Source organism: Phoca vitulina, unplaced genomic scaffold (assembly GCF_004348235.1).
Source record: "Phoca vitulina isolate PV1807 unplaced genomic scaffold, GSC_HSeal_1.0 scaffold35, whole genome shotgun sequence".
In the NCBI taxonomy this organism is placed as follows: Eukaryota; Metazoa; Chordata; class Mammalia; order Carnivora; family Phocidae; genus Phoca; species Phoca vitulina.
The window spans coordinates 11,458,375-11,472,697 of record NW_022589738.1 but is presented as its reverse complement, the minus strand read 5'-3'; the positions used below and the strand labels follow the sequence as shown (position 1 = coordinate 11,472,697).

Below are 14,323 nucleotides of genomic sequence, written 5' to 3'. Positions count from 1 at the left end.
TGGCCTCATAAAATGATTTTGGAAGTATTCTCTCCTTTTCAGCTTTTTGGAAGAATTTGAGAAGGATTGGTCTTCTTTAAATATTTGGTAAAACTCACCAGTGAAGCCATCTTGTCCTGGGCATTTTTTTGTTAGGAGGTTTTTGATTACTGATTCAGTCTTCTTACTAGTAATTAGACTATTCACATTTTTAAAAAGATTTTATTTATTTATTTGAGAGAGAGAGACAGAGCATGAGCAGAGTGAGGGGCAGAGAGAGAAGCAGGCTCTCTGCTGAGCAGGGAGCCCGACATGGGCCTCAATCCCGGGACCCCAGGATCATGACCTGAGCCGAAGGGGGATGCTTAACTGACTGAGCCATCCAGGCGCCCAGATTTTTTTTACTTAATTTAGTATTGGTAGTTTGTATGTTTCTAAGAAGTTTTCCATTTCTTCTAGGTTGTCCAGTTTTGGGCATGTACTTGTTCATAGTAGCCTCTTGTGATTATTTATATTTCTGTGGTATCAGTTGTAATATCTCCTTTTTCATTTATAATTTTGTTGATTTGGATCCTTTTTTTTTTCCTTGGTCAGTCTAGTTAAGGTATGTCAATTTTGTTTATCTTTCAAGGAACCAAATCTTAGTTTGGTTATTTTTTTGTCTATTGTTTTCCTGTTCTATATTTAGTGTATTCCTACTCTAATCTTATTTCCTTCCTTCTGCTAACTTTTGGCTCAGTTTGTTTTCTTTTTCTAGTTCCTTAAGGCATAAAATTAGGTTGTTTATTTGGGAAATTTCTTCTTAATATAGGCTTTTATTGCTATGAACTTCCCTCTCAGAACTGCTTTTGCTGTATCCCATATGTTTTGATATATTGTGTTTTCATTTTCATTTGTCTCAAGATCCTTTTTTATATCCCCTTTGATTTCTTCTCCAATACAATGGCTATTCAGGGGAGTGTTTGATTTCCATGTATTTGGGTGTTTCTACTTTCCTCTTGTTACTGATTTCTAGTTTTATACCATTATGTGAAAAGAAGATACTTGGTAGGATTTTATTCTTATTGAATTGGCTAAGACTTGTTTTGTGGCCTAATATATGGTCTTTCCTAGAAAATATTCCATGAGTATTTGAAGAATGTGTACTCTGCTCTTCTCAGAGTGTTCTTTATATGTCATTTAGGTCCATTTGGTCTATAGTATTGTTCAAATCCACTGTTTCCTTATTGGTTATCTTTGGAGAATAGATGATCTCTCCATTGTTGACAGAGGGATATTAAAGTCCCCAACCATTATTGTATTGCTGTTTATTTGTCCTTTTAGCTCTGTTTTTGCTTTATGTATTTAGTTGCTCTGATGTTGGGTACATAAATATTTTCAATTTTTATATCTTCCCAATGTATTGATCCCTTTATCATTATATAATGACCTTCTTTGTCTCTTCCTTTTAAGATTTTATTTATTTGAGACAGGGCGCGTATGAGTACAGGGGGAGGGGCAGAGGGAGAGAGGGAGAGAAAGAAGCAGACACACTGTGGAGCAGGGAGCTGGACACGGGGCTCAATCCCAGGACACTGAGATCATTGACCTGAGCTGAAGATGGACACTTAACTGACTGAGCCACCCAGGCACCCCTTGTCTCCTTTTACCATTTTTAGATTAAAGTGTTTTGTATGATACAAGTATAGTTACTTCTACTTTTTGTGGTTGCCATTTACTTGAAATATCCTTTTTCATTCACACACTCAGTCTATATGTGTCTTTAAGGCTAATGTGAGTCTCTTGTAGGCAGCATATAGTTGGATCTTTTTTTAAAAAAAAATCCATTCACGTATTCTGTCCTTTGATTGGAGAATTTAATGTGTTTACATTTAGAGTAATTATTGATAAGAATGTACCTTCTATTTTGTTGTTTTTTATTGTTTTGTAGCTCTATTGTTTCTTCTGTCTTTACTTGCTGTCTTTTTGTGTGTGTGTTTGATGTCTTATGGTTTCAATATGCTTTGACGTCTTCATGTTCTTTTGTATAATTAGTACAGGTTTTTCCCTTGTGGTTACCATGAGACTGACATACAATATCTTAAAATTGTAACACTCTGTTTTAAACCAATATCAACTTAACTTCAGTAGAATTCCTAAGCTTTATACTTGTACTTCTCCCTCTCACATTTTAGGTTATTGATGTTATAGTTCACACGTTTTTATATTGTGTAACTAATAACAGATGATTGTAGTTTGAGTTATTTTTACTCCATTTGTTTTTTAACTTTAAAACTAGAGCTGTAAGTGAATTAAGCATCATCTTTACCATATTACAGAATCCAATTTTGATCATATATTTACCATCAACAGTGACTTTTACATTGCCGCCTTATGTTTTTATGATGTCAGCTAGTATTCTTTTATTTCCACTTAATGAACTCTGTTGAACATTTCTTATAATGTAGGTCTAATGGAGATCAATTCCCTCAACTTTGGTTTGCTCAGGAAAGTCTTTATCTCCCCATTTCTGAAGGACCACTTCCCCTGGTATATTATGGTTGGCTGACAGTTTTTTTTCTTTCAATATTTTGAATACGCCATCCCATTATCTTATGGCCTGAAAAGTTTCTGTTGAAAAATCCACTAACAGTCTTATGGGCTTCCCTTGTATGTAACTTCTCTCTCTTCTTTTGCTATTTTTAAAATTATTGCTCTTTGACTTTTGACAATTTAATTATGATGTGTCTCAGTACAGCCCTATTTGAGATCATTTGGGCATCTTTGATCTGGATGTCTATATCTCTTTCCAGGTTTGGGAAGTTTTCAGCCATTATTGTTTCAAATATATTTTCTGCCCCTTTCTCCCCTTTTTTTTTTCCTCCTTCTGAAATTCCCATAATGTAAATATTGTTTCTTTTCATTCTGTCCCATAAGTCCTTTAGGCTTTATTCCTTTTTCATTCTTTATTCTTTTTTTCTCCTCTGACTGGGTAGTTTAAAATGCTGCATCTGCCAGGTTGCTGATTTTTTTTTTTTTTCCTTCTGCATGGCCAAGACTGCTTTTGACGCTCTGTATAGAATTGTTCAGTTGAGTTACTGTATGCGTTAACTCTGGGATTTTTATTTAAAATTTTTTTAAAAAATTAAAAATAAAATAATTTATTTATTTGAAAGACTGAGAATGAGAGACAGAGAGCATGAGAGGGAGGAGGGTCAGAGGGAGAAGCAGACTCCCTGCTGAGCGGGACTCGATCCCGGGACTCCAGGATCATGACCTGAGCCGAAGGCAGTCGCTCAACCAACTGAGCCACCCAGGCACCCCTGGGATTTTTTTTTTAATTTATTTTTTAAAAGATTTTATTTATTTGACAGAGCATAAGCAGGGGAAATGGCAGAGGGAGAGGGGGAGTGAGAAGCAGGCTCCCCACTGAGTCAGGAGTCCGATGAGGGGCACAATCCCAGTTACCCTGGGATCATGACCTGAGCCAAAGGCAGACGCTTAATGGACTGAGTCACCCAGGCACCCCTGTTTTTTTTTAATTGTTTCTATGTTGAACTTGTCTTGTTCATACATTGCTTTCCTAATTTTGTCTAGTTGTCTATGCATTCTTGTAGTTCACTAAACTTAGAATTATTCTGAATTTCTGACCATTCATAGATTTCCATTTCTGTAGCATCAGTTATTAGAGCTTTATTAGTTCCCTTTGGTGGTGTTCTTGATTGGTTTCCTTTGGTGTTTTTTCATGATCCTTGATTCCTTGTGTTGGTATCTACACATTCGAGTAAGTGTTCTCTTCCAGACTTTGCAGGTTCCCTCTGGCTGAGACAGTTCTCAGCAATCAGCTCAGTTTTGGTTTTTTGGACATGTCTGCCGGTAGTGTCTTTGGACATGTGGGGCCTGCTCTTAGGCTCTATTTTGGGGCAAGGCAACTGTTTGGGTTCTAAGGCTGGTGGTCGGGGGTGGGGTGTGTGTGCACCTACTGAGAATAGCTGGATAAGACTGCTGGCTTGCTTCCTTATGCAAGTGAAGCTGTAGGGTGGGCTGGCTTCTCGAGTCAGGCTTAGTAGGCAGGACTGGCTACTATACTCAGCAGGAGGTGGAGCTATGACTTCGCCTCCCTGCTCCAGTGGGGTGGCACGATGGAAACCAGGGCCTGCACAGCTCCCTGTTCGTGGACCTGAATGAGGCAAGAGTGTGCGCTGAATATCATGGTCAGGTGAGGCTACCGGTTTTGCTCTACAGACAGGGAAAGTCATGGGCTGTGCCCTCTGTTCAAGTGCCCCTCTAAGTAGGGCTGTTACATAGGCCACCCAGCATCCCTTGTGCTGTGGGGAGGTGCCCCGGTCGGGCAGTCGGGAGGCTGTGCTCAGCAATAAGTGGGGCGACAGATGAGTGGATGAAGCATTAGTTTCCCTGCTTGGGCTCAGTGGGAGCAGCAGCTCCAAGGCCACTAATGCTCTTCATTTTTGGTCTTGAGTCAAGTCGACCCAAGCTTCACGTTCATGTCCCAACAGGACTACTGTGTTCGCTCTGGTAGCGATCAGCTCTGCCCACCTACCTCCCAGCTTGGGAGTGGCCGCATTAGGTAGTGCCCTGGTGTTCTTACCAATCTTCCCTGTCAGAGGGAGGGGGCTGGGTGGAAGCCATATTCCATAGCTGGTGGGGCCATGACTCATGCTCCTGCCTGGGCAGGACTGGAAGAGTTCACTTACGGCAACTCCCACATTTTCCCAAATAGGCTTTCTGGTCAGGAGTGGCTGTGAGTCTTGATCCATAGTGGGTAGGGCAATGCGTTAATTCCCCTGCCTGGGCTAGCCGAGAAAACCTCCAGAGAGCGAGGGTGCAAAGACGGTGTCCCCTGGCCCACGTTCCCTGAGAGCAAGTCTGCAGGCCCCTAGATGTGTGCCAAGCCTGAAGTCTGCCCCTTTGGCCAAAGATCCAGGCCAAACAAACAGGCCTCTTGCACAGAAATACTGGGGTTGAGCTTCAGTCGGCTGTCTAGTGCCCCGGGGTGGGGGGCGGGGGAGCCTGCCAAGAACTGTCTGATTGTTACAGTCCCATAGGCCCTCCCAGCCACCAGAGCCAGGCCACCAAGGGGCATTTTGTGAGTGGCAGCTACAAAAGTCAGGACACCAGACACCGTCCAAGGTCTCTGGAAAGGTTCACAGTCTGCCCTTCGATGTGTATTTAATGAGAAGCCTGCCCTTCAGGCCGCCCCTATGATGATAAGCTCACAGGCGTCTTTCACATAATGACTGAGCTCCCGGGTCTGTTACCTCGTGCTGTGCCCTGAGGGTGGTGGCTATTTAAGAACCCTCTCTCCTTTGGTTACGGGCCTGCAGGACTGCTAGTGTAAGCCCCACTGGACGCCACAGCCGGGTGATAGCGAGGTGTTCCTGGCGGCAGCCATAAAAATCAAGTTCCCAGACAAGGGAATGAGCTCCTTCCTGGAAGATACCAGTGAGGTGGAATGAGGCAGAGTTAGAGCACAAAGACAGCATCCACTGGTCGCCAGTCCCCGAGAATACCTTTGGAGGCCCCTAGATGGATGCCAAACCAAAAGCCTGCCCCTCAGGCCAGACCTCCTGGACAAGCAGATAGGTCCCGTTCTCAGAGAGGATGCTGGGAGGGGCGCCTGGGTGGCTCAGTCGGTTCAGTGTCCGCCTTTGGCTCAGGTCATGGTCCCGAGGTCCTGGGATCGAGCCCCATGTTGGGCTTCCTGCTCAGCGGGGGAGTCTGCTGCTCCCTCTGCCTCTGCCCCTCCCCCCACTTATGTACTTGCTCACTCTCTCGCTCGCTCGCTCTCAAATAAATAAAATCTTAAAAAAAAAAAGAAATGCTGCTGGTGTTTCAGTCTTCCATCTGCCCTGTGCCGTAGGAGTTGTAGTTCACCAGTAACCCTGTCTCCAATTGTTATGGTCCCTTGGGACCCAGGAACGCAAGCCCTTTCCTCCCGGCCCCCAGCCTCTAGCATCAGGCTATCAAAGGGTGTCCTGTGGGCAGCAGGTATAAAAGGCAGGTCATCAGATGTGAAAACTAGGGCACCAGACGAAGATTGAAACCTTTGATTACTGTGTCTTTTCTTACTGTGTTTGGGTGTGAGGAGGTTACGGCAAAGGTGTGGGGGAGAAGCAGGGGCAGATAAGGGGACTCTGGAAATAACTCTTCTCTCCTTGAAAACAAATTGGAATTCTCTGGGGGTGGTTTTGGACACTTTCTAGGATCTTCAGCTCATGCAAAGTCTCACCTCCTCTGGAAATACGGAAGACTGCCATCTTGCTCAGGTTTTCACAGTCTTATTGCTGAGCCATTGCTGAATGGTTTCTCTAGGAGGGTATTTGGGTTTTAAGCCACTAATTGAACCCCAGTTTCTCCACTGTTCTCAAGAATGTTTGGAGTAGGCAAATAAACTTTCCCAAACAGAACACTGCTGTTTCTGGCCGTCTGTAGTTTGACCTGGAAGTCTCTTTCCTCATGCTCATGCCTCCCCTTCTGTTGTTGCTTCCCAGCAAGCACAGTGTGGCCTGGATCTTCGACATATCACAGTGGTGGAGCTTGTGGGTGTGTTCCCGGCCCTCGTCGGCAGGATAGGCGCAAAGATTATGCCTCCAGCCCTGGCTCTGCAGCTCAGGTAGGTGGAAGTCTGTCCGTAAATTGTAGTCCCTACAATGTGCTTTTTGGGGATCAGGCTCCCTGATTTCTCGCTACTCAGTATTAATTCCAGGTAACCTTCAATGTTGAATTTCTTGTAGTCTGAGAGTTCTAGAGCCATGTTAATTGGCATGGTGCTGCTTGTGCAAAATATATCATGTGGTGGATAATTTCCAGTGTTCTCTTCTTTCCCTCTTTAACGAAGGGTCTGTGCTTTGTCTTGGCTTTGTTTTTCTTTCTGCTGCATGGGGTTGGGGTGAGTAAGGAAGAGGCTGCAAAAAGGACCTTCGTGATCCTTTGTGTTATTAGGAGAGCGGGCATCCAGTTAGCCTTTGCAGGCTTGGCCTCTTTTACCTCCATGCTTTCAGATGTCCACACCCCCATTTTAACAACTTTATTTTACTTCGGTAATACTTACAAAGCTAGAATCATGGTGCTCAGGCTCTGAGTCGTGGTGCCTTAAAAAAGCAGAATTCAACAGCCAAAAGGTAATTTCAGAACAATCCCAAATATTTACTTGCATCTCTTGACCACTGTGAAAAGGATAATTAGGCTAAAGCAAAACTCCTCAAAATCTTCTTTCTCACCCATCCTTTTTTCTCCCACAGTGCAAGGGGGGGATGCTTGTTGATAGCCGATAGTCACTACTCTTCAGAGTCTTTCAGGGGCCCAGGCTGATGTGGCCCCACAATCTTGTAGCATCAACATTTAGAAGACATGACTTCCAGGTTTCTGCAAAGGGGGAAGAGAGGAAAAATAAACCCTACTCCTCTTTCATGCTTCACATTGGAAGCAGAAAATTGTTCTCTCCAAGGCCATTGGCTAGAATTCATCCTGTGATTGCGATTGAACTTCAAGGCAGCCTGGGAAATGCAGCGTTTCTGTATTCCCAGGAAGAAGAAAATGAAAGAGGACTTGATGAGCCCCATCACAGATGTTCAAAGAGGTTCACAGAGATTCCTTGGGAGAGTATAGGATAGAAATACGTCCTGAGCCAGTGATGTCATAGATCGACACAATAGATTCTTTAATGGGTCTATTTTCCCTCTGCCTTTTGGCACCCCCCCATGTTTGATTTATACCTTTCCACCCAAAAAGAGTGCCCCATCCATACCAAGGTCAAAATCTCAGAGGGCAAGGGAGGGAAAAAGAAATGAGGATGCCTCAATTACCTTTAGTTGGCTGAAAGAGGGAGAAAGCTGGGTATACTCATAAGCTTTTATATATACATTTTTTGGTCCTGTCGCATTTGCGAGCACCTCTCTAGAGGTGACACTTTTGAGGTCACCACCAGATCTCCTCAACATTTGCTATCCAATACCTAGCACAGTGCCTGGCAGCATGTTGGAGCTAAGTAAGTGGAGGAAATGATTGGAAACTGAAACAGATTTACTATTTCCAGGGGTGAGAGTAGCCTCTAAGAGTGTATTTACACTTCTTTCAAGTTGAAAACAGCAAAACTCAGGAGAGGACTATGTTGACATCTGAAAATGTCTAACAAAAATTCTCAACATCTATGTTTGAAGCTGTTGGTAATTTAGACCTATCTGCTCATACCCTGCACTCATGATTTTTTAAAAACCTGTCACAGAATCGGCTAAATGTTAGTCTTTGGATTACAGATAAATAGAGAGGGAATCTTGATAAAATTTTGATGTGATGTGATTTTAAACTATTGAAATTTGAAGAACAGAAAAATCTGATTTAAGACAAAAACTTCTATCACTCAAGTTGTAGATGTTGGGGTGACTATAGACCTCTGCAGGCTGGGGATGACCAAAGCAACAAAGAAGTTGCATACATGAATTACTCAGTGCCTCTCAAACCTGAGCAGCCTCAGAATTGCCTGGAACACTGTTAAAACATAGAATTTGGGCCCCACCCCCACAGCGTCTGCTTCAGTAGGTCTAGGCTGGGGCCTGAGAACTGGCACTTCAGGCATGTTCCCATGTGTGGCCGAAGCTGGTGGTCTGGGGCTCACACTGTGAGAACCACTGGCCTAGTGTTTTACCAAAGACTTCACAACTTTGAAGTGGAAATTTTGCAAAGCAGCCTATAAAAAGAGGGTCAATCATTACTGGGTAGCCAGAAGATAGTCCAGGTAGATGTCACGCAGAGATGATCTGTCCATGAATTACTTAATGGATTCAGTGTCAGGCCACATGACCCCTTTATCAGACCTATCAGTGAGGAATAAGGGACTTGGCAGATGGATGTTTTATCTTTTTCCCTTTGAATTCACCCTAGAGTCTAGTGCAGATGAAAAGAGCCAATTTAAGCAAAGAATGGAAAGCATGAAAGAACAGGAGATGCAGAATGCCTGGAGAATCTAAAACTTCTCTTGTCTGGTTAGAGTACTATTTTCAAATGGCACTGAAGCCATGATAAAACAATTAACAGGCAGCAGCAATGCCTGGTGTTGCAAAGTTCCCACCTCCCTGTTTTCTCACTCTCACGTGTTTGTTTATTTATAAAATATTTTATTTATTTGACAGAGAGCACAAGCAGGGGAAGTGGCAGGCAGAGGGAGAAGCAGGCTTCCCACTGAGCAGGGAGCCTGATGCGGGGCTCGATCCCAGGACTCTGGGATCATGACCTGAGCTGAAGGCAGCCGCTTAACTGACTGAGCCACCCAGGTGCCCCGTCTCAGGTGTTCTTTTTTAAAGATTTATTTAATTTAATTTTTTTAAAGATTTTATTTGACAGAGAGAGACACAGTGAGAGAGGGAACATAAGCAGGGGAAGTGGGAGAGGGATAAGCAGGCTCCCCGCAGAGCAGGGAGCCCGATGCGGGGCTTGATCCCAGGACCCTGGGATCATGACCTGAGCTGAAGGCAGACGCTTAACGACTGAGCCACCCAGGAGCCCCAAGATTTATTTTAGAGAGAGCATGAGCATGCGCATGTGGGGGGAGAGGCACAGAGAGGACAGAAGCTCAAGCAGACTCCCTACTGAGTGTGGAACCCGATGCGGGGCTTGATCCCAGGACCCTAAGATCATGACCTGAGCCGAAACCAAGAATTGGATGCCTAATCAACTGAGCCACCCAGGTGCCCCAACTCTGATGTTTTTTAAGGCATGAAGGTATGGGCAAATTCATGTTCCCTAGAGTAACTTTCCAGCAATTACAAGGGTGATAGGGACAAAGGATGCCATTATTTTTATATCCATATTATTTTTGAGGTATAATTGACCCTATACAAGTATACAACATAATGATTCATTATTTGTACTTATTGCAAAATGATCATCATGCTAAGTCTGGTTAACACCCATCACCATATGTAGCTACATTTTTTCCTTGTGAAATTTTAAGATTTACTCTTAGCTACTTTCAAATATGTGATGTAGTTTATTAACTATAACTGCCATGCTGCACATTAATTCTCATGATTTATTTTCGATCTAGAAGTTTCTACCTTTTGACCCCCTTCACACATTTTACCCACCCCTAACCCCCTGCCTCTGGTAACCACTAATTTGTCCTTTGTATCTATGAGTTTGTTTTTTTGTTTTCTTGTTTGTGGTTTTAGATTCTGCATATAGGTTATATCACATGGTATTTGTCCTCTGATTTATTTCACTTAGGATAATGTCCATAAGGTCCATCCATATTGTCACAAATGGCAACATTTTATTCTTTTATATGGCTGAATAATGTTCTAGTGTGTGTGTGTGTGTGTGTACACCATGTATTTTTTATTTTTCAAATTTTCCATTGATAGCAATTTCTGGTTTCTGTTGCGCAGTAGATCCTATTATACAAATTCTCCATAGTCTGAAACAGATTTAGTGAACTATTATGCTTCAAGTATATTTGGTATGAAAAAGTCCATTGTCCTTTTCATACCAAATATACTTTATCCATTTGCCCATTGATGGACACTTACATTGTTTCCATCTCTTGGCTATTGTACATAATGCTGGAGTAAAGATGAGGGTGCATATACCTTTTCAAGTTTTTTTTTTTAATTTTCTTCAGATAAACCCCCAAAAGTGGAGTTTGGACAATCATATACTTACTAATTTTTTTTGAGGAATATCCATACTGTTTTCCAAAATGACTGCACCAATATACATTGTCACCAACAGTGCCCAAGTGTTCCCTTTCTCCACATCCTCACTAATGCTTTTTTTTTCTTCAATATTTATTAATTTGAGGGCACCTAGGTGGCTCAGATGGTTAAGTGTCTGCCTTTGGCTCAGGTCATGATCTCAGGGTCCTGGGATTGAGTCCCGCATTGGGCTCCCTGCTCCTTGGGAGCCTGCTTCTCCCTCTGCCTCTCTCTCTCTCTCTCTCATGAATAAATAAATAAAATCTTAAAAAAAAATTTATTAATTTGAGGGGCACCTGGGTGGCTCAGTCGTTAAGCGTCTGCCTTCAGCTCAGGTCATGATCCCAGGGTCCTGGGATCGAGCCCCGCAGCGGGCTCCCTGATCCACGGGAAGCCTGCTTCTCCCTCTCCCACTCCCCCTGCTTATGTCCCCTCTCTTGCGCTCTCTTTCTCTGTCAAATAAATAAAATATTAAAAAAAATTAATTTGAGAGGGGAGTGGTGGGGGGGGGAAGGGGGAGAGGACAAGGAGAGGGATAGAGTCTTAAGCAGATTCCCAGCTGAGTGCAGAGCATGATGCGGGGCTCAATCTCATGACCCTGAGATTATGACTGGAGCCAAAACCAAGAGTCAGATGCTTAACTGACTGTACCACCCAGGCGCCCCCACCAACACATACTTTTTGTCTTTCTGATAATAGCCATTCTAACAGGAGTGAGGTGTTATTTCCCTGTGGTTTTGATTTCCACTTCTCTGATTAGTGATGTTCAGCACATTTTCTTTTTTCTTTCTCTCTCTCTTTTTTTCTTTTTTTGGTGGCGAAGTGATTTAAGAAAAAAATAAACAAGGATATTCCTAATTGAATGCTCTGGGACCTGTTAACAGCTATGTATTTGATGGCCATGTGTATGTCTTCTGTGGGAAAACACCTATGCAATTCCTCTGCCCATTTTTTATTTTGTGTTTGTTTTGTTACTGAGTTGTATGAGCTCTTTATATATTTTGGATATTAGTCTCTTCTCAGGTATGAGTTGCAAATACTTTGTCTAATTCAGTAGGTTGCTTTTTCATTTTGTTGATAATTGCCTATGCAGAAACTTTTTAATTTGATGTATTCCCACTTGCTTATTTTTGCTTTTGTTGCCTCTACTTTTGGTGTCAAATCCAAAAAAGCATCACGGTGATGATGGATTTACTGACTATATATTCTCCTATATGTTAGGGTTTTAGGTCTTACATTCAAGTCTTTAAGGCATTTTTTAGTTTATTTTTGTATATAGTGTATGATAGTGGTCCAGTTTTCCCGAAAATATTTATTGAAGGAATTGTCCTTTCCCCATTGTAAAGTCTTGGCTCTTTTGTCATAAATTAATTGACCATATGTGTGTGGGTGTAGTTCTGGGCTCCCTATTCTGTTACACTGACCTATGTGTCTGATTTTATGACAGTACCATACTGTTTTGATTGGTTTTGTAATATAGTTTGAAATCAAGGCACATATTGCCTCCAGCTTTGTTCTTTCTCAAAATTGTTTTAGCTAGTCAGCATCTTTTGTGCTTCCATACAGATTTAACGATTTTTTTTGTTCTGTTTCTGTGAAAAATACAATTAGAATTTTGATAGGGATTGCATCTGTATATTGCTTTGGGTAGTATGGACATTTTAACAATATCCCAATTCATGAGCATGGAATATCATCTTTTTTTTCTGTGTATTTTCTTCAATTTCATTCATCCGTGTCTTAAAGATTTCAGTGTTCAGGTCTTTAACCTTGAATTTATTCCTACGTATTTTATTCATTTTCATGCAATTGTGAAAGTGCTTGTTTTCTTAATTTTCTTTCTGATACTTCATTATTAGTGTAGAGAAATGCAAAAGATTTTTTGCATCTTGATTTTGCATCCTGTAACATTCCTGAATTCATGTATTCTAACACTTTATTGGTGCAATCTTTAGGATTTTCTGTTTCTGTATATAATATGTCCTCTGTAAATAGTGACAGCTTTAATACTTCCTTTCCAATTTGGATGCCTTTGATTTATTTTCCTTTCCTAACTGCTGTGGGGAGGATTTCTAATACTATGTTAAATAATAGTGGTGAGAGTGGGCATCCTTGTCTTGTTCCTGACCTTATTGGAAAACCTTCAGTTTTTTGACATCAAGTATGATGTTAGATGTGGGCTTGGCATATATAGCCTGTGTTATGTTGAGGTTTGTTTCCTCTATACTTTGTTGAGAGTTTTCATCAGAAACAATATTGAGTTTTGCAAATTGTTTTTCTGCATCTATTGATGAGTATATTTTTTTATCCTTCATTTTGTAAATGTGGTGTATCATGTTGAACAGATGTTGAACCATCCTTGCATCCCTGAAAGAAATCCCACTTGATCATGGTGAATGATCCATTTATTGTATTGTTGAATTCAGCTTGCTAGTGTTTTGTTGAGGATTTTTGCAACTATGTTCATTAGGGATATTGGGCTTTTCTTCTAGTGACTTGTAGTGTCTTCATCTGGTTTTGGTATCAGGGAAATTCTGGCCTCATAAAATAAGCTTGGAAGCGTTCCATCCTCTTCCATTTTTAGGAATGGTTTGAGAAGGATTGTTATTAATCATCATCTTTGAATGTTTGCTATAATTCACCAGTGAAGCTATGTGGACCTGGTCTTCTGTTTGGTGGACAGTTTTTTGATTACTGATTCAATAGCCTTACTAGAAATTGGTGTGTTCAGATATTCTATTTCTTCATGATTCAGTTTGGGAAAGTTAAATGTTTCTAGAATTTTATACATTTCTTCTAGGTTGTCTAATTTGTTAGCATATAATTGTTCATAGTAGTTTATGATTTTCTGTATTCTTATATTATCAGTTGTAACATCTCTTTCATTTCTGATTTTACTTATTTGAGCCCTCTTTTTTTTTCTTTGTGAATCTAGCTAAAGGTTTATCATCAGTATTGCCGTCTTTTCAAAAAGCTAGCTCTTCTTTCATTGATCTTTTCTATTGTGTGTTTCATTTATTTTCACTCTGAACTTTATTTCCTTTCTTTCTTCTGTTTTGGCCTTCACTTGTTCTGGTTGAGGTGTAAAGTTACATTATTTCAGATTTTTTTCTTACTTGAGGTAGGCATTTATCACTATGAATTTTCCTTTTAGAACTGCTTTTCTTTTCTTTTTTTGGTCTCAAGCTATTTTGTTGATAAATAGAGTTTTATTGATTTTTTTTTTTCTAGAGTACAAACTAACACATAAAGTATTATATATTTTAAAAGGGCACTAGTCACATTAAACATTCTCCAGAATAGATCACATATTAGGCCAGAAACAAGCCTTAACAAAATGAAAAAATCATAGTCATAACTTGCATCTTTTCTGACCACAATGCTATGAAACTAGAAGTCAACCACAAGAAAAAATCTGGAAAGACCACAATACATGGAGGTTAAAAAATATGCTACTAAACAATGAATGGGTCAACCAGGAAATCAAAGAAGAAATAAAAAACTACATGGAAACAAATGAAAATGAAAACACAATGGTCGAAAACCTTTGGGATGCAGTAAACGCAGTTCTAAATGGGAAGTTCATAGCAATACAGGCCTACCTCAAGAAGCATGAAAAATCTCAACCTAATGGTACACCTAAAGGAGCTAGAAAA

At 41.1% G+C, this 14,323-nt stretch overlaps 1 protein-coding gene across 1 annotated transcript in view; it reads left to right on the top strand.

Annotated features, from left to right (window-relative positions):
* SRPX (sushi repeat containing protein X-linked) overlaps positions 1–14,323 on the top strand; it is a 112,331-nt gene that overhangs the window by 89,414 nt on the left and 8,594 nt on the right. Inside the window, exon 9 of the mRNA XM_032426463.1 lies at positions 6,471–6,592. Within this exon, the coding sequence (XP_032282354.1) occupies positions 6,471–6,592 (122 nt within the window). The remainder of the gene's footprint in view (positions 1–6,470; positions 6,593–14,323) is intronic.